The following is a 20,443-nucleotide window of genomic DNA, read 5'->3' on the forward strand; positions in this document are numbered from 1 at the left end:
TCATCAACAAAGAAATTCTGGCAAAAACTGACCTGAGACCATTTTTATAAATGTGGACTCCAGGAAGGACATACTGAGACCAGAGTTGTCCCACAGCATATTCTTATCAGATTTGGGACTTAGAAATTCCTAGACTTTCCCAAAGTACCCAAAGTGTACACAAAGACCAGGATCTGAACCTGCCTTACACATGGCTGTAGCTCCAATGCCCAGAATAGTGGCGGAGAGAACGATAGTAGTGAGAGAACAATAAATGTTTGCTAATGAATGATACACAGCCTGAGAGCAAGTCTAGTGCTCAATTCTCTGAGCCTCAAGTTTTTTCATCTGAAAATGGAGATCGAAAAACAGTGAACAATTAATTGTGAGGATTTCATGAGATAATGCATGTAAGGGGTTTAGCATACAGCTTGACACATATGAGTTCAGTGATTGATGGACTTATGGATATAGGTACCCAGAGAGAAAGAGATGGTGTTGATACACCTCACGTTATGTTGTGGCTGGGAGTGGGCACTACAAATAAGAGATCTAGCCTTGAGTTCCTTTTATGGGCAGGGGAAAAAATGGAAGGCTTCCAGAAAGAGGGCGGGACCATAGCTGGGTTACAGAAGAATGGAGAATGTCAGTAGCCTGTGGCCAGGAAATCAGGTGCGGAGGCGACAGAGGGGGCTTTAGGACCCTGCGACTTGGGAGCGCGCGGTTGCCGGGGGCGCGCGGCGCGTGAGGTGAGGGGGAGGGCGCGGCTCTCGCTCCAGCCTAGGGCTGCCTCACGCCCAGCTGCATCTCGGAGGGCGGGGCCGAACCCCCGGGCCGCAGTGCGATTGGCGGAGGCGCGCGGGTGACGCCAACGGCTGGAGCGAGGCTCCGCCCCAGGCCGGCCCCGCCCCCGCGCGCGCGCCGGCGTGTCTGCAGCCTCGCTCTGGCTCGCGCCGCGCCCCCGCGCGGAGTCCGCGCGTCAGTCGGTCTCCTGCACGGCTCTGGGGCGGCCGGTTGCAGCCAGCAGAGCGCGCCGACTCGGGGAGGCGTCGGAGTCCGCGGGTGTCGCGTGAAGAGGCTCGGAGCCCGAAGACTCGCGCAGCGTGATGGCCCCCATTGGCCTTAAAGCCGTGGTCGGAGAGAGTAAGTGGAATCGCCGTCCTCTCCAAAGGCAGGGGCTGCGGCTGCCCGGGAGGAGCCCGGCGCCGTACCTGCCCGCAGCGCTCGGGCCTCTGCGCTGGCTGCTCGCCCCGCCCGGCTGGGAGCTCCTGGCTGAGAGGGCCCCGTTATTCCGGCGCCGCCCTCCGAGGGAAGTCCCTCCGGCCTTCTGCGGCCCGAGCCTGCATCCCTTCTTCCCCCGCTCTCCCCTTCCCGAATTCCTCACCCTTCCCCCACCCTTCCCCTCTTCCCCCACCCCATCCCTCCTCTCTTCGTCCCATCCCTTCTCCTTCACCCATCCCTCCCTTTCATCCCCATTCATCTCTTCCCTCTTAACCTCCATCCCCTTCACCCCCATCGCTCCATCCCTCCCGCTCCCCCTCATCTCTCCCGTCTTCAACCCTGTTTCTCTCCCCTTCACTCCATCCCACCTTCAACTCCATCCCTTTTTCTTTTCCCTTTTACCTCTGGCACCCATCCTTCCCCCTTCACCTCGCCTTTCCCCCCCTGCTGCCCATTGCCCTTGCCTTCTGCACCCCATCAGCCTCTCCTGCACCCTCATTCTTCTTCACTCCCATTACCTTCCCCTCATACCCCCTCTCCCCTCCCTTGCTTTCTTTATTTCCTAAGCGCCCTGATTCCACTCCTTTTTCTGTCTCCAGTCCCTCCCTCTTTTTCCCACCCTCCTTCGTGAATCGTGACGAGCGAAATCCCGGCCTGCGTCCTCCTCCTTCCTCCTCCCTCCCGGGGAGCCAGAGACGCGGTCCCCGGCTGCAGAGACCCACCTGGGAGCGGCTTCGCGCGCCCAGCCTGGGCCACTTCTGGCAGCTGGAGAGACGCCAGTTTTCCAAAGGCTTTGCTCTGCTCGGCCGAGGTCGCCTCTCTCCTCCTCCAGTTCCAGGGTCTCGGCTTCAAGGGCGGGGTCTTATCGGGGTCCTGAACCCTCTTAAATCTCACTGGAGATGAGGATAGCTGTAGCGAACGGCGGGAGGAGTGGCCCTGCCCAGCACCGCAGTCTGCAGTCTCCCTGTTTGCACGACTCAGCCTGTGCTTGGCTGAATGTTTCGGGCGGTTCAAACCACTGTTGCAGGGAGGAAATGGTTGTTTATGGGTTTGGATGAAAGGCTCAACGTAAATGGATTTTTAAAAAATGGATGGTGGTGAGTGTCGGCTGCAGCGGAGTGAGGGTTGATGTTGGTAATATTTGGAAAACGGCGCCCTCACTGCTAAATAAGATTGGTGATATGTGTAGACAAAGTGTCTCCATCCAGTATTTTGGCTACTTAACAACAACAACAAAAATTGTGTAAGGATTGCTGTGGCTTTTGCTAGCTCTTTTAGAATTGTGAGAAAATTAAAACTGGGCATTTCTCTGGAGGAGAGAATGAGAAAGGAAATAGAATAAAAATGGTGGAAATTAGTTTCCTTTGCAATCATTCTCTCATTATAGCACACACACACTCTCTCTTTTTTGCTATCAAATGTTGTTGGCTGTGCAGTGTTCCTTTTGAGCATCATTACTGTTCTTTCTTTCCCATTCTTTTCATTGATGTATAGGCAATAGCCCCACTTGTACAACCTTACTGACCTATTACATCAGAAGAAAATTGTTATAAAAAAATAAAAACTGAACCCCAAACGAGTAAGTTTTTTCAAAGTGTTCACGATAACCCCTACCTTCCCCATGCAGTAAAGGTTCTGAATCATGTACCTTCTGTTTTCTAAGGAGAGTCAAGGCTGTTAGGGACCCTGTAATGCTAATGCCTTCATTTTACCCATGGGAAAGAAATGGAGGCTCGGAGCAGTTAAATGACTTGCCAAAATCAGTGCTAATTGATTTTTAAAACTTAGTATCCATTTCCTTGCAACATTAGTAAAAAACAAACAAAAAATTTTCTTCATTGTTTCAGATATACCATATCCTACCAACCCTTTTTAAAGGGTTATGGAATGTGAATATTACATGTTACATTCTTTCAAATGTTTTGAATAAGGCGCTTTAAAACAAGATACTTAAGTGTTATAGAAATCAAACTTTTGTATCCTTTTGCCAGGACCCAGGTGGCTCCTTAGTCCTCCCCACCCCCACCCCCACCCCACCCCACCCCCATTTTTTTAGAAGCAAGCATAAAGGTAAAAAAAATCAATATATAATATGGCCAAAATTTCTTTTGCGAAATAAAGCAAAGCCACTGTTTACGAAAATAAAACCAAACCAATTTCACATAAGATTGGTGAATGTGTGAACAGTGTTATATCCCTATAAAATTGAGTTAGGCATATATTTTGGGAAAAAATACTGCAATCCTTTGTCAATGATACGGTTAATTCTAACTCCTAATTTTGGATGGGGTTTCTAGCTTTGCCATTTTCCTCTAAAAATAAAAGTGAAATGATGATGTTTTTCACCAGCATGCACCAATTTAAATGTCACCTTTACAGCCTTGTCTTCCCAATCTAAATTAACACCCCATACTCATTGTTCATCGTATTTCCACATTAATTTTCTTCATATCACTTTTAAATTAACTAAAACGATCTTGTTCAGTGTTTTTGTTTTGTTGTATTTGTTTGATTGTTTTATCCACTGGAACATTTCTTCCAGGAGAGCAGGGTCTCTATCTGACATGTTCACCACTGTAGCCTGTGCCAAGAATGGTGCCTGGCTCATAATTGGCAGTCAGTATTTATTGAATGAATGAAAAGAGAATATGATGAAGAGGACGATAAATGTAGTTTTGGCTTGTGACATCTTTTTTTTTTTATTAGGGGAACAGCATGGTCATTGGTTACATATTGCTTTCATGCTACATTGGCATAGTTGACTCTTTTAGGAGGGTGCAGCTCACAGTGGCCCATGCGGGGATCGAACCAGCAACCTTGGTGTTATCAGCATCACGCTCTAACCAACTGAGCTAACTGGTCACCCCTTGTCACATCTTTCTGAGTAGAGTTTTAGAGTGGCAGTAGGTACAGACACAACAAAAGTAGAGGAGATGGGTCAACTTTAGCTGTTCATTCAACAAATATTTGTTGAGAGCCTGCTAGGAGCTATGGGGTAACACAGGATGACTAAAATATGGGACACTCCCACACCTTGTGACAGACATAGACAATCCTGAGATGCTTTCACTGTCACTCCCCCGTCACTCCCCCGACACTTAGGGGATGCTCAGAGGATTGCACTTCTTTGTGTTGGTCTGGCCCAACTAGACCAGAAGTTCCTTCAGGTGAAAGTAGGAGCTTGTCTTATTCTTATGTCAATCCTTGATGTGTGAATTCATGCTTGATACTCGGTAAGCATTGAATGAATGACTTAGTCTTTATGTATAGCAGTTCAGAGAATGGACTCTGGAAGTAGACTACCTGGGATAAAATTCTGATCCACCACTTATTAGCTATGTGATTTTGGCAAGAAATGGAACATTTTTGTGCCTCAATTTCTTCATCTATAAAATGGGTAATAATAGCACCTACAGTGTGGGGTTCTGTATTAAGTTAAGTAATGGAGGTATAGCATTTAGCACAGTTCTTGGCGTACGGTACATTTGGTAAACATTGTCATTATGAAAAGATCCACCAAGAGGATCAGTAAAAGTGTTAGAGGATTTCGAGAAGAAATAGACTAACTCTGTCCTGGGGAGCCAGGGTTTGGGAAGAGAAAGCAGAGTCTCAGCTAAGCTTCTTGAAAGAGGTGCAGATGAACTGGAAAATAGAAGAATCAACCTGAAAAACGTCGATTATAGACAATTTGTATTCTGACCCATTTCTGTTCCCAGTCATACTCATTTCTTTACCTTTTTTCTTTTTTTTCCCCCCTCTATAAAATGTAGTTGTTTTCTGCTCTCTACAAAGAGATCGTAAGAGAAAGGACAGTTTCATTTTTTGTGGCATTTTATATCTATTTTTGTTAATAGATGATGTTTCAATTTTGTAAATCCATGTTGTATAATCCAGAGTGTATTCCTGCTCCCTGAAGTTTTGTCAGTGCGTTACAGAGATGCAAGGGTTACCAAGTGTGCTGTTTGTTTTTCTTGTTGTCTCCTAGATGTTAGCAGTTTCTTCTCATGTTTGCTTATAAGAATCACATTCTTTTGGAAAAGAATGTAGTTTCAATTTGTACGTTAAATACATACGTTTTTCAGATAGGTCCAGGATACATAGGATGTGTCAGAAGTTGAGCGGACAGACGCCTCGGTAGACGCAATCGTCATTCATTTTCTATACTTTTTTTAAAAAAAGAAACTTTGTTAGCATGTAAATAAGTATATTTTGAACTATATTAAGTATATGCATTTTTTCCATTTTTAAAAAGTAAAGTAGATTTGCATACAGTAAAATTCACCCTTTTTAGTGAAGAGTTCTTCAAATTTCAGCCGTTCATATAGTCACATAACCACCATCATAATCAAAATACGAAACAGTGCCCATCACCCCCTCAAATTCTCTTGTGCTGCCTCTTTTTATTTTATTTTATCCTATTTATTTTTTATTTTTTAGCTGATCCACCCTACCACCTGTTGGCAGCTCAGCTCGGGCCGGGAATCGAACCAGCGACCCTGTTGCTCAGAGCTCACAGTTTTGTTTTTTTTTAGAGGGCAGCATCACTGGCCCTCACATGTGGGATCCGAACCGAGGCCCTCTGGCTCCCCAAGCCAGTTCTTAACCTTCGCACCACTCGGCTGGCCCAGAGCTCACACTTTTGAGCGAGCTGTTAACCAACTGAGCCACTCGGTGGGCCCTAGTGCTGCCTCTTTCTAGTCAATGTCTTTTCCCACCCCCAGCCCCTTGCAAACACTATAGTTTTGCCTTTTCCAGAATATCATCTCAATAGACTCATGTAGTATGTAGTTTTTTGAATATGACTTCTTTAATTTAGCATAATAGCATTTGAGAGCCATCCATGTTGCCTGTATCTGTCATTTTTTCCCTTTTCATTGCTGACTGTTCTGTTGTGTGGATGTACTACGGTTTGATGATCTATTCCCCAGCTGAAGGACGTTTGAGTTATTTGCTCTTCGGGGCAATTACAGATGCTTCTAGAATGCTTCTAGAAGCATCCACACACAGATTTTTGTGTAAACATATCACTGGGATATATAAACACCCAGGAGTGGGATTATGGGTTGTATGACAAGTGTATGTTTAACTTTATAAGAAACTGTCAAATTGTTTTCCAAAGTGTCTATACCATTTTACATTTCCAACAGCATCCTTGTTAGCACTTGGTGTGGTCAATTTTTAAAGTTTTAGTCATTCTGATAGGTAGTGGTCTCTCATGGTTTTAATTTGCATTTTTGTAATAACTAATAATGTTAAGCATTTTTTTTTAATTTTATTTTTATTTATGTATTTATTTGCCACCTGTATATCTTCTTTGGTGAAATGTCCAAATCTTTTGCATATTTTTTATTGGGTTGTTTGTTTTCTTATTTGTGAGTTTTGAGAGGTCTTTATATATTTCTGGGTACAAGTTCTTTATCAAATATGTGATTTGTAAATATTTTCTCACAGGTGTGGCTTGTCTCTTCATTTTATTAACAGCATTTTTCATAGAGCAGAAGAAATTTGATGAAATCCAATTTACCAGTTATTCTTTTATGGATAGTGTTTTTGGTATCCTGAGAAATCTTTGTCTAACCCAAGTTCACAAAGATTTTCTATGTTTTGTATATTTCCTGTGTTTTCTTCTAGAAGTTTTGTAGTTTTAGGCCTTACTTTTAGTCTTTGATCCGTTTTGAGTTAATTTTTGTGTATTGTGTGAGCTATGACCCAGGTTCATTTTTGTGTGTATATGAATTTTTTTGGTATGTGAATGTCCAGTTCTAGCAACATTTGTTGAAAAGGCTATTCTTTTTTCCATTGAATTGTCTTTTTTCTTTGTTGAAAATCAGTTGGCCATATATGAGTGGGTGTATTTCTGGGCTCCATGTTCTGTTTCACAGATCAGTATATATGCTTTCACCAACACCCAGCCTGTCTCAACTATTGTAGCTTTTAAAGTAAGACGAAACTGGGTATTATGAGTCCTCCGACTTTGTTCTTTTTCAAAATTGTTTTGGTTCTTTTGGTTCATTTGCTATATCTATACACACACACATAATTTTTCTTTCTCTTTTAAATCTTTTTCAGACCTTCTGCTCAGAATTTCTCTCTCCTTAAATGGATTGGGAAGTTTCCCATCTATTTTTTTTTTAATTGGGGAATTGGGAAGGGGAACAGTGTTGGGGAATTGGGGAAGGGGAACAGCCAAGTTGTTGTCCTTCAATCTTAGTTGTGGAGGGCACAGCTGGCTCAGCTCCAAGTCCGGTCGCCATCCGGTCCCCATCTTTTTATATGTTCTAGAATAGATCAAATAACTTGGAAATTCCCTTCCTTGACTGTTATTTATCTATTTATTTGTTTTTGCAAGCCATTTTTTAAAATTAGTTTCAGGTGTACAAAACAATGTAATTGTTAGACATTTATACCCCTCACAAAGTGATAAACCCCCTCCCCCAATCTACTACCCTTCTGATATCGTATGTAGCTGCTACAATTCCACTGACTCTATTCCCTAAGCTGTACTCCACTTCCCATGACCATATATATATATATATATATATATGTATATATATATATATATATATATATAATTATAGTTGACATTCCGTATTATTCAGCTTCAGGCATACAGCACAGTGGTCAGGCATCTACACCGTCTATGAAGTGGTCTCCCTAATGAGACAAGTGCCCATCTGACCCGCTACAAAATCTTTACAACATTATTGATTATATTCCTTGACTGTTAGAAATGATTTATCTATAAACTATTTGGGAGAAGCGGATAAATATTTGACAACTTTTTAAAATTTATTTCATTACTATTTATTTAGTCTTTGTACTTCTTGAGTCCATTTTGGCAATTTGTATTTCCTTATAAAGTAGGCCTTAAATTTTTCAAATTTATTGAGTTTAAATTAAATTTGTATAACTTTAAAAATATATTCTGCATTGGTAGTTGTGAGCTTCTTTCTTACTCTATCCTGTTTTTGTTATTTTTACAGAAATACTTGCTAGAGACCAGTCAGTTTATTTTAATTGTCTTTTTAAAAAAATCAGTTTCTTCTAGGTTTTGTGTGTGTGTGTGTGTGTTCTTAATTTAATTTTTTGAATCAAATGTTTGGTTAATTTTTTTCTCCTTATAAAAGCATCTAAGGATATGAATTTTTATCTGAGTACAACTTTGGTTGAATCTCATAGGTTTTATTCCCCCTGCCCCCCGCTGCCCCATAGTTTTTAATATACAGTATTCTTGCCATTTATTTCAAAATACCATATAGTCCTCCTTTGTTTTGAACTCGATACTACTCTTATGGGGTGATAAGTAGTTTAAAGTGGGGCATAATTTCCATAAGATGTGGTTTGGGACTCAGGTATCATTCATGTGTTACCCATCAGCTGTAAGAGAGCATATATCTGCCACAGGATCCAAAAAGGGCTTACTGAACGTGCACCGAAAGATTTTCCCTCTGGCGTTTTTTTTTTTTGTTGTGTTTTTTTTTGCACACAGCACCTCTAAGACAAACAGGTATTTGGCAGCTAATGAAGTGCTTTGTCTTCAGTGGAGTAGCCAGGCCAAATTTTATAGTTATCACTGGCAGTTCAACAGCCATAAATTTTGAACTCTTGTCCTGTTGTTGCCTATAGGAGCAGTGCTTGGAGAATCCCCAACTGGTCCTCTTACTTGATTGCCTCAATCAGTGGCTTCTATGCAGGGCTGTTGCTAGAGCTAAAGTTAGGGGAAGGTATGCGCCAGTTCATTTTAATTTCATCTAGTATGAGTTTTACTTACTTTTGCCCCCATGCTTTTTTTTTTTAATTATTATTATTTTTTAATTGGAGAGAAACAATGTTGGGTAGTGGAAAAGTTCTGGACTAGAAGGCAGACATCCATTTGATAGTCCCAGTTTTAACGCTTCGTGGCCGGTGGACTTGGACATGTTATTTAACCATTTTTTACACTGGGAATTCTAATCCCAATGTCACAGAATTGTTTTAAGGCTCACATAAAATAATACACACACAAAATTGCTTGGAAAACAAGAAAGAGTCACTATAAGGGGTTCCTATTTTCTAGATATAATTACAGAGATTAGTTTACTGGCTCAAGTTTACTGAATAAATCATTAAAAGAATCAAGGAAATGAATCACTCCACTCATACTTTTGATAGACACATAATCTAATAATCACTAGACAACAGCCAGCTATGGCCCAGTCTGATGCCCTTTGGGGAGGTTTGCGTTGGTTAAAACAGCAATTTGCTTCTGATATATGCTGGTCTGATCTTAATATACGTCTCTGGGGCTCTGACGCAAGAATAACTACTGATGGCTCAAATTGCAGGCTCTCACAGGGCAGGTTTCCAATATTCTTTTCGTTCTGTTTCTTATATGCCACTGATATTTCACTTTAAATGTCTACTAATTATTTGGTCTTAAAAGCTGATTTAGTGGGGAGTGAATGAGACATTAAGTATTTATCACACAGGAAAGCCTATTTTATTCTTGAGAATAACAACAACAACAAAAATTAGAGAGAGATGGAGAAAAGTAAAGAAAAACAAAGAAATTTTTTAAAAATCACTGGAACCTAGCTGTGAAGATACGGATTGAGTCAGAGCCTCCAGCAGTTAATCTTTGGAGGACTTCTGAGATGTCAGAGAAACCAACCCAGGGCCATGTATCACAGTTTGTTTCTGTTTCAGCATGAATGACTCGGAGGGTTCTCCGACCAAATTTTCATTCATTCAGCAACTATTTATGCAGTCACTCCTGCCTGCCAGAACCTGTGCTAAGGGCAGCACATGTAACGGTGTATAAGTAGACCTGGTTCCAGTGGAATTCAGACAGGTAGTGGTGATACATCGGGGTAAGTGCCCCGAGAAAGGCAAATGGCGTGGTGATATTGGAGCACATGGGGGAGCCCCCCAACAAGGCCTGGGGAATGAGGGAGGCTGAGGGAGGCCTGGAGGATGAGGCGGAGTTAGCCAGGAGACAGCTGGTGTTGGTGGGGCCTGGGGGAGACAATATCCAGACTTGGGAAGAAAATGAGAAAGGTTCAGTGTGGCAAAGCTGGGGGGTGAGGGTGTGTGCAGAGGGAGTTGGAGAGGTGCTCGGGGCTTTCCTGTCCTCGTGAAGGACTTTTGTCTTTATTCCAGGAGCAGTGGAACACTATTGAAGGCTTTAAGTCAGGGAGAGACATGGTTAGAATTTAGCTCTGAAAGATCTCTGGTTGCTGTGTGGACAGTGGATGGAAGGGAGTGAGACCGAGGGCAGAGGGCTCAGTTAGGAAGCTGTTACGGTGGTCCAGGTTGGAGACAGTGATGGTGAGAGTGGGGATCTCTGCCAGGGATGGAGAAATGGCTGGTGGGGAGAACTACTTGAAGGAGCCTTGGGAGGTAAAAGTGTCAGGTCATGGTGATCGATGGGATGTGGAGGATGAGGGAAAAGGGTTGGGAGAGATCCCCAGTGTTCTGGCTTGGGCAGCCAATTGGAAGGCCATGCCATTCACGGAGGCATGAAAGACGGAGAAGAAACAGGTTTGCTGAGGAAGATCCGCTTTTGCAGGCACGGTGTTTCAGGGGCTTGTGCACTATCTAAGGGCAGGTGGGAAGCGTAGCCAGCAGGCTTGCGAGTCAGAGGCAGGAAAGAGAATCTAGCTGAGCAGCATCTATGATTCTGTGACTCCCAGGGCCCATCCTCAAGGCGTCTCAAAGCTAGCTGGAGCCAGCAACCCAGAGTCCTGGATTGGGAGGCTTGGGAGGCTTGGCAGGTAGAAACTTTTCACGAGTTTTCCCCCTGTGTCTTAGCAAGTCAGCCCTTGCCTCTGTGAACGTCATTGTTCAGGATTGCTTTGAGGAAGAAATGAGAAAATGGCTGTAGTCAATCAAAATGCAAAGCCCTGAGGATTTGGGATTTATGCTGTGTCAAGGTGCAGTCACATTGTAGACTCTTGGCTCTGGGAAGGGTCTCAGAAGCATCTAGTCTAGACTGTCACCCAGAGCAGGAAGTCAGATTGTACTAGTCTGTTGCATGGACCATGTTGGCAGATTTTTTTTTTCCTTCTGTGTGGCTATTGGGGACAGGCAGTGTTATTTTCATGTTCTGTGCCAGCAAGGATTCACAATGACAAGTATAAGCTACCAGGACTGTTAACAATTAAGTGTTAGGATGGAAAAGCTGCTTATAACTCGGCTTAGATATAGCTCAGGACGATTCCAGTCCAGTTGCAGATGAGTCTCATGAACCTCCTTTAATGGCAGCAGGAGCAAAGCTGCTTCTGTTTGGCAGCTGAAAGGGAAGGAGGAAGGACTTTTAGGCGTAGATGGTTTCCAGAGCCCCCATACTGGGAGCGGCAGAGTGAGGCAAGCTGGTTGCTCCTCTTCTCTCATAGCTTCTTATCACCCAGCTTCCTGAGCACCGGTGCAGCCGAGGGAGGAAGGAGGAAGGCCTTTCCCTGGTCTCTGGACGCATCAACATTGTTGGCACTAGTTGCTGGGGAGTTGAGGAAATTAGAACATTGGAGCCGAACGAGAGTCTCCCTCCACTTTGGGTTAATTTCACACTCTAGACTTTCAACAATCGATTATTGTGAGGCAGACCCCTGAAAATGACTCAGCCTATAGACCTCATCGTATTTGGGTAAAAGTGCTTCTCTGGGATTTTAAGATGCGGCAATCATGTGTCTACTGCGAGTTTTCCAGTTTGCTTTCCCTCAGGTAATCTGAGGTTGGGTTACCTTGAACTTTACTATTTGGGTTGTTTGGTGCTGTCAGTTTCTCTCTCCTCCTCCTCCCCCTCCTCCCACTTCCATCCCCCTTCTTCCTCCTTCTCTTCCTCTTCCTCCTTTTGCCCCATCTTTCTCTCTCTCTCTCACGTCCCATCCCTCTTTATTCTTTAAGGAACTTCGAAATTCAAGTTAGAGTAGTGAGCTTTTTCAGGCTTTAACTGAGACGGAATGATGTGGTCAGTCTCTCATAGAGTGGTAACACTCCTTTCCCTGCCTCCAACCTCTTCTTAAGAAATATTTCCAACATACTGAAAAGTTGAAAGAACAGTGTGTGGTCACCCACCTACCTTCTACCAGGTTGAACAATTAACCTCATGCCATATTTGTTTTTATCTCTTTAAATAAATACTTTTTACTAAAGGTTTAGGGTTAGGGGTTAGATGTTGCGGAAGAAAAAAATGAATGAATTTGTAGATATAGCAATAGAAACTATCCAAAGTGAAACATAGAAAAAAGGCTGGGGGGAAAAAAAACACAAGCGTGCATCATTGAGCCGTGAAACAATCTTCCTTTATGCCGCTCTCGTTAAAAAAAAATAAAATAAAATAATGATGATAATAATAATAATAAAACATTGCATAGTCTGTTTCCTCCAGGTTTTATTGTTGTTGTTTTGTTTGTTTGGTCTCTTTCCATGTAGGGACTTTCCTTGGATGTGTCACACACCCTGATTGGCTGCTTGTGATTAAGAATGAGAGCCGGAAATGCTGTTTGGGAGCACTGACCTTGTGGACGGGTCTGATCTCTGGGCTGCTTGTTGGGTACCCCCAATGTCAGTATCTTTAGATTTTCCGTCTTGGACTCAGTGCCCCAGAGAAGTCTCTTTCTGTCTCCTGCCTGGGAGATAAAGGTCTGGCTGCCTGACTTCTGGGAGCTGAGTGGATGAAGTGCCCATCCACTTCATCCCCGCGCATGGAGGGTAGTGCTCCGCAATTCATACATATGGTAATTTAGTCCTTCTGTTTTCCCTATTGGACTCACGCTGTCAACTGTGCCTTGGGCACCTCAGTCCAGGGACCCTCGACTCTCTCTGAAGAGGAAATTTTCAGTGTTCCACTATGTTGGTAGAAGGACAGTCACCCAGCGATGGGAAGTGGTAGGAGGGATGCCTTATGCCCCATATTTTTAGGTTCCATAAGTACCTGGTGCTGCCAGTCCCCAAAACTGTTAAGGATTTCGCTGGTTTTCAGTGTTCCCTACTCCTCGCTTAGGACTGCATTTCAGATTCAGCTTTCCTAGGTCTGCTAAGTCAGTTACCACACATCTACTGTAGAAAATAAGACCGCAGACTCAGAATTTAAAAATAAGACTTTATCATTTATAAGAACTGCATTCCAGGAAGGAAGAAGGGGAGTGGCTGCCAGCCAGAGGCTGGGGACCACCCCATCCGAGTTTCTTAACATAGCAGAATGACTGGCTCGTTTGGCCTCTCTTTCCCTTTCCCACCCAGAGGAGCATGGAAACAGTCTGCTAGAGTTCAGGAGCTGATTGGGCAGCAAACAAAAATCCGACTACACAGAGACAGGTTACAAAAATATTTGGGACACCCCAAACCCAGGAATTTCATTTGGAATTGCTTCATTAGCTCATGTGAAGCAGGAAATCAAGATCATTTCTTCTTATGCTGGGCAAAGGCCATTATCCTAACATACATATCCTGAGGGTCATATTCAAACAGTGCCTAAGTAAGTGGGGAGAGGACAAAGAGAGCCCACCTACACATTTTGATACAAATAGATGGCCAGAGAGAAATTGCCTTTGGCTTAGGTGATTTAGGCAGAAAAGAAAAGAAAAAAAATCTACACAGGTGCTTTGCATTCAAATACAAAAAGCAGAATCTTTTTTACAGAGTGTGGAAGACTGGTGAGAAAATCACCCAGTCTGCATATTCAGTGAAAGTTCGTGCACACTCAGCTCTTTTGGATTTTCAGTGTTTCTTCTCTTCTTGGAGCTCCACCTTCTTATTGTGCTTGATCCTGCGCCCAAAACCCAACAGGATGTTTTCTTTTCTTGGTATCTTATTGTAACCAGTTACATGGATTTGGGAAAAGGAAGCGGCCCTCCTGAAATTAGACCTGTGTGTGTGTTGGGGGATGGGAATGGGGAAAATAATTTCTGCCTTCTGGAAGCTTCCTAGGGACTTTTGTCATGTCAATTTGACACCTCTAGAATGGCTGTATTGAAGGTTCCAGAGGAGGCTTGACCCCGTGGTCTTAAACTGTGTGAGACTAAGCATTTTTTAATATCTCAGACCTGAAGCAGATTAAATCTTAGAGCAAAACAGATAGGGCTGATCAGAATCTTGGACTTCAAAATAAGATGATTCCTACCACCCCCGTCATGGACAAGTTACTCCATCTCTGTCAGGTTGTTTCTTTATAAAATGGACGCCATCAGGGTTTCTCTACCTCGGCACTACTGCCATTTTGGGCCGTGTAAGCCTGTGCATTCTAGGATGTGTTTGGCAGCATCCCTGGCCTCTCCCCACCAGCTACCCACAGCACCCTCCACTCGTGACAATCGAAATTGTCTCCAGACATTGCTAATGTGCCCTGAGGGGTAAAATGACTTTGCACTGAAAAACCACTGAACTGGATGATCTCTGTGCCCCCTGTCTGCTCTGGGTTCCTGGAGTTACATGAAACATTCCATTCTTTTCCCCTCTTTCCAAAGTGCATTTTCCCTTTAGTCCTTAGGGAAACTCCCATTTAAGTCAAGACATGTGATTTGGAGCCATTATATGCCACATCTACCAATTTAAGATACTGGCCACGTTAGTGGATTCCTTTCAAGATCAAGACAGATAGTGATTCTTGGTGCCTGCAGTTCTAGGTGGAATCACTGCAGTCGTCATAGAGTCTGTATCAGGAGGGGGACCCACTCTTTGCAGAGAATCAGGCCCACCAAATGGGCCACCAGCAGATGAGGCCTGCTGCTGTGCATAATGGCAAGGGCAGTGTGTTTTGTTTTGTTTTGCTTCTTTAGCAAATGTCAAATGCTTCCCACATGGCTGCATGATAGTATCACTCTCTTGTATAAAAATGGCCCTCATTCTTGAGTCCTTTGTTTTAAAAATGTCTTACTTACAATCGTAGCGCTTTCTGTCCTGGAAGATTAATTGCCATTTCACCACTTTTTGTCTTTGTTCGTTCTTTTTGTTTCAACACGTTAATGTAACTGAATAGTATTTACTACTGTAAGCTATTGATTTTAAGAAGATATACATTGTTTTGGTTTCCTTTTTTGGTTGATGTTTTTATACTCATACATCTGATAACTTCACAGCTCCTGCAGTGTGTTGTAGGCAACCTCGGAGGAAGAAAACGGCTCCTTTGGAGCTGAGGTGAAGTGACTGCTGCATCTACAGTATGACTGGGCACCCCTGCTTCTAAGCTCATGTCGTCCCCAGTTTGAGATTCCCTTTCTACTAATCAGAGTTCCAAGGTCCATGAGGCTTTACCTTAGAGACTTTCTACCGTGTTTTCCCGGAAATAAGACCTAGCCGGAGAAGAAGCCATAGCATGATATAGAGGGCACGCACCCCTCACATGAGGGTTTTATGACCTGTTTCAGGGAGAAGGGCGCCTTTTCCACAAACTCCTTCAGCTTAAAATATTGAGTATGCCAAGGTTTTGGCACCTAAAATCATGCTACGGCTTATTTTTCAGCTAGGTCTTATTTTCGGGGAAACAGGGTAGCTCCTTAACTTTTTGGCTATAAACTTTTTGAAACAGAAAGGAGGAAATGAGATCGAAAAATGAGGATTTCCTGTGAAAGAGAAAGTGAATAGTCATTTCTGCAACTCTCTTCAGCATCTTTAATGGGTCTGGGCTTAGGATTCAGTTTCTCCGATATCAGGCGTTTATCATCACGCACTCCTCTTAGGTCCTGGCAGCAGCCCAAGGTTTGGGTGTCATAACATTGGGCATTTGCGTCTTATGCAACCTCTGGGTGTGCTTACAAGGGCAGTGGGATTGAGTCACTGTTCACCCATCTCTGCATGGTCTAAAGCTCATGACCACCCCAAAAAGTCGGCCTCCTCCCTTCTCTCCCGCTCCCCACCACCCCCAAGTAAACCTAAATATGAACATTCCCAGATTTACTAATTGTCGTTGAACAGTTAGAGGGCTCTGGTGCCCTGTTCTTGCCCTGTGCCTGACAATTTGTGGTCTATTTTGGTCACTCTAACTTCCACAAAGTATAATTTCAATACAAATTGATAGGAAATTATAATTCTAGATAACTGATATTTTATAGGTAGGGATAAGCCAGAGCATTTGTCTTCAGATGGAGACACTATGGAGTAATTCCATATTAAGCAAAACTGCATTGTTTTTTAGAGTTTGAAGTTTTCATCTAAAATTCTCTGATGACTTTTTAGTTTGACACCTTTTTTAAAAAAGATTTTATTGGGGAATTGGGGAAGGGGAACATTGTGTTTTCTATGACAAGTCAAGTTGTCCTTCAATCTTAGTTGTGGAGGGTGCAAACTCAGCTCCAGGGGGCGCAGCCCACCATCCCATGTGGGAATCGAACTGGCAACCTTGTTGTTAAGAGCACGTGCTGTAACCAACTGAGCCATCTGACTGCCCTCTGATGACTTTTTAAAAACAGCTTTCTTGAGATATGATTCACATACCATACCAATCACCATTTAAAGTGTACAGCTCAGTGGTTTTTAGTATATTCACAGAATCATGTATTCATCATCACAATTTTAGAATACTTTCATTACCCCGGAAAGAAACTTTGTACTCCTTAGGTATCACCCCCAACTTCCCTATGCCCTCTGCCCTAGGCAACTATTATTAATAATCTACTTTCTATTTCTATGGATTTACCTGTTCTGGACATTTCATATAAATGGACTCACACAAATGTGGCTCTTAGTGATTGGCTTCTTTGACTTAGCATGTTTTAAAAGCTCATCCATGCTGTAGTATGCATCAGTGCTTCCTTCCTTTTCGTGGCTGAATTATATTCCATTGTATGGATGTGCGTCATGTATCCATCCATCAGTTGATGGCCAGTTGGGTTGTTGCCACTTTTTAGCTATTATGAGCAATGCTGCTATGAACATTCATTTATAAGTGTTTGTGTAGACTTATGTTTTCATTTCTCTTAGGTATATACCTAGGAGTGGAATTGTTGAATCTTATAGTAATTCTACATTCAGCCATTTGAGGAACTGCCAGACTATTTTCCAAAGAGGCTGCACCGTTTGACCTTCCCACCAGCAGTGCATGAGGGTCTTCATGACTTTTTATCTTATGCTGCAGGTGTAATGTCTTGTTTCTTCAACTGGACTACAAGTTCCTTGAGTTCAAGAAATTGCTTTATACTTTTTTATGGGGGTGATGGTTTCTCTCCATAGATTTTATGTAGTGTTGTGCATTTTATTGTGCAATAGTTAGATACTTCACTTCTTGGGTCCTCAGTTACCCCCTTTGACAAAGGAGTTGATTATAATAATTAATCTCCGAGGGTCACTGTAAGCTTTAAATGAGATGATCCATGTAAAACGTATAGGACAATGTATTCCATATGTTGAGTTGTCGGAAAAGTCGTGACATATTTTTTTCTATGTTTTTCGTTGCAAAAATGCGTCACGACTTTTCTGATAACCCAATAGTAAGTCTTCAATAAATGTTAGATACTACCACTATTGGGGGTAATTTTTTTCTTATTGCAACTGAATTATGGACTGAGTTTTTTTCTTTAACATGAACTTTTAAAAGAATTTCAGCTAAGGTTGTGATATCTCAATTAGACACTGGTAAACAATTAGTCTATTGAGAAGTGGTAAGATGGCAGAAACTTTGAACCTGCACATTTGTGTCTATACACTCACATAATACCTCACTCCTCACAGAATTTGAGTGAGGAGAGTTAAGGGAAAAACATTTCTAGATCCTTCTGGTTTGCAAACTTGTGTTGGCTAGAATAGCTATAGTTTGCTTGTCATATTCCTCAAGAAAAAAGAGATTTCTCTCCCCAGCTGTCCCTGTGAAAGAGTCTCTGAGACTTTTTTTTCCAAGTGGTGGTCTTTGAACTGGGAGTTCCAAATCCAGGGGTGTCAGAAGAGTGGTGGCTGGAAGGGGCGTGTCGGTGGTTGCCAGAGCCGCCAGATGCAATCGCTTTACCCAGCCATGCCGTGCACTGGCAGCAGAACTGCTCATTTCACTCCCAGCAAGCACTGCTCACTTATGCCACTCAGGGAGTTCATTCATTCTGCAGGCATTTGCTAAGTCATTATTTTATGCCAGATGCCGGAGATGGGCGGGAGTGAGAGCACAGGGATGGGGAGGGAGCTGTCATGTTTGAAGATGAATGAATGAGGCTTAGTGTACAAGGAGTGGAGTGCAGTGAGCGACCTGTGGAGTCCTTCCTTGGCGAGCAGTTACTGCTTCGAAGACTAAGTGAGACTCTGGGCGGCCTCTCTGAGTGCATTCCGAGGCGTCCTCTCCCCCACTGAGCTTACCCTGTCTCCCCATATCTGCTGTCTCTCCATTCTTAGCCTGTCTCATCCTTGTTCCCAACTTGGGGACTTTGCACCTGCTCTCCCTGTACCTGGGAAACTTCCTGCAGGTCTTCACAGGGTTGGTTCCTCACTACCTCCTCAGAGGACCTTGTACCCGGCCCCCGTCACACTCTAGGTCATTAACCTTTTTAGTTTCCTTTGAGCACTTGCTCTCTAGAATGACCTTGTTTATTTCGTTGTGTTCATTGACTGTCTCCTTCCACATCAGGCGTAAAACCTTGTGAGCAGGAGTCTTGTTTAGTTTCGTGGCCTTTCCAGTGCCTGGAAGGGTGCCTGGCCCATAGCAAGTGTTCAATAAATCATCATTGTCGAATGGATGAGAGAAGTGTATGCAGAGAAAGAAACTGGAAAACAGGAGACACCTCTAACTCCATGGAGGAGCAATAAGAAGCCAGTTGGAAGTCATTGGATTCTTCCTTATTAGGAAGGTCAAATACCGTGTGAAATAGATGATGGTGATGCTGGTGACAGCCAACAGTGTTAAGTTTCGTTCTAAGCACTGAGTTAGTGCTTTACACACATTACTCATTTAATCCTCACAATAACTGTGAGGCATGTGTCGTGTTTCCCATTTTACAGATGGGGAAACTGACACAGGTGTAATAACTTGCCCGAAGTCACAGCTAGTACGTGGAAGGGCAGGAATCGGAACCTTAACCATCTGGTTCCAAACCCATCTGAATCACTTTGCTGTGTCAAGGCGATCATTGCAGTGCAACGGAGGAAAGGACACTTGGGTTCGGAGTGTAGTCCATGCTGGTGCCTGAGGGGCAGTATGTGCGTGTGGTGGGAAAAGCGTTTGGACAGGGATGCAGAGACCCGTTTCTGCTCACTCTGCGCTGACGAGTCAGAGGCCTTGCCCACTCCAGATGGCTGTGTTTTGCCATCTTAATTTAGTATCTTAATTCTAAAACGAGGGACTTAGACCCTGGGCTTAGATGATCTCTAAAGTTCCTTCCAGTAGAAGTTGTTAAGCACCAAAGAAGTGAATCCATCGAAAGTTCCTTTACCTCCCCAGGCCTCAATGCGCTTGCGTTCCCTCACACTTATATATGCCTGCACAAGGACCTGTAAGGGTGCCCCCTGAACTGGCAGTGCCCGTTTCCCTCAAGAGTTGGGGTGGGGGGAGGGAGGGAGGGAAATTGAGAGCACTTGAGAGTACTTAGAAGGCTTGTTTTCATGTGTTTGAACGTTTCCCCTCTCTTGTTTACCATTACCTCATTCCACCTGGGAAGATGCATCTGTTAGCAAGGAGAATCATCAGCCCAGAGCATGACATTCAGGGACTTGGCTGCTGTCTGCAGATATGCGAAGTGCTGTCGGGGAAAGAGGAACAGCCTTCTTGGGGCTCCAGAGAAGAGTTACCAGGAGCAGGTGGAATGGACGGGGGTGGGGTCCCAGCCCAGTACACACTGGTAACCAGTGGAGGGATCTTCCTAGAAACTGGTTACTGTTGCCATGTCAAAGTCCTCTTGGTTTTTATGGAGTTATTTTGTATCTGCAGCCTCTCTAAATGTTTTGTTTCTAATAATTTTTCAGTTGATTCCCATGATTTCTGCAGGCAGATATTCTGCATCTTCCTCACCAATATTACACTTCATTTTGTTTTCTTGCCTTAGTGAATTTTCAGAACAATGTTAAGTAACAGCAGATTAAAAATCTAGTCCTGCGTTGTGCCCGAGCTGAGCTGTTGCTGAGCTGCCAACAGGTGGCCGGATGGCTCAACTGGTGTAACAAGATTGCCTGTTCGATGGTGGGCTACGCCCACCTGCAACTAAGACTGGACTTGGCACCGTGAGCTGAGCTGCCACCTAGATGGCTCAGTGGATGGAGCGTGCGCTCTTAACAACAAGGCTGCTGGTTCGACTCCCGCATGGGATGGTGGCTATGCCCACCCGCAACTAAGATTGAACACAGCACCTTGAGCTTAGAG

The 20,443-nt window shown here is 43.6% G+C and overlaps 1 protein-coding gene across 2 annotated transcripts in view; it reads left to right on the forward strand.

Moving 5' to 3' along the window:
* Nucleotides 1–909: 909 nt before the first annotated feature.
* Nucleotides 910–20,443, forward strand: part of STXBP1 (syntaxin binding protein 1) — a 64,274-nt gene continuing 44,740 nt past the window's right edge. Inside the window, exon 1 of one of the 2 annotated variants that reach the window (XM_019636644.1) lies at nucleotides 910–1,122. In XM_019636644.1, the coding sequence (XP_019492189.1) occupies nucleotides 1,086–1,122 (37 nt within the window). In that variant the 5' untranslated portion in view covers nucleotides 910–1,085. The remainder of the gene's footprint in view (nucleotides 1,123–20,443) is intronic. The other variant, XM_019636654.1, reaches the window with a different exon arrangement.

The sequence above is a fragment of the Hipposideros armiger genome, unplaced genomic scaffold (genome assembly GCF_001890085.2).
Source record: "Hipposideros armiger isolate ML-2016 unplaced genomic scaffold, ASM189008v1 scaffold_3, whole genome shotgun sequence".
Classification (NCBI taxonomy): domain Eukaryota; kingdom Metazoa; phylum Chordata; class Mammalia; order Chiroptera; family Hipposideridae; genus Hipposideros; species Hipposideros armiger.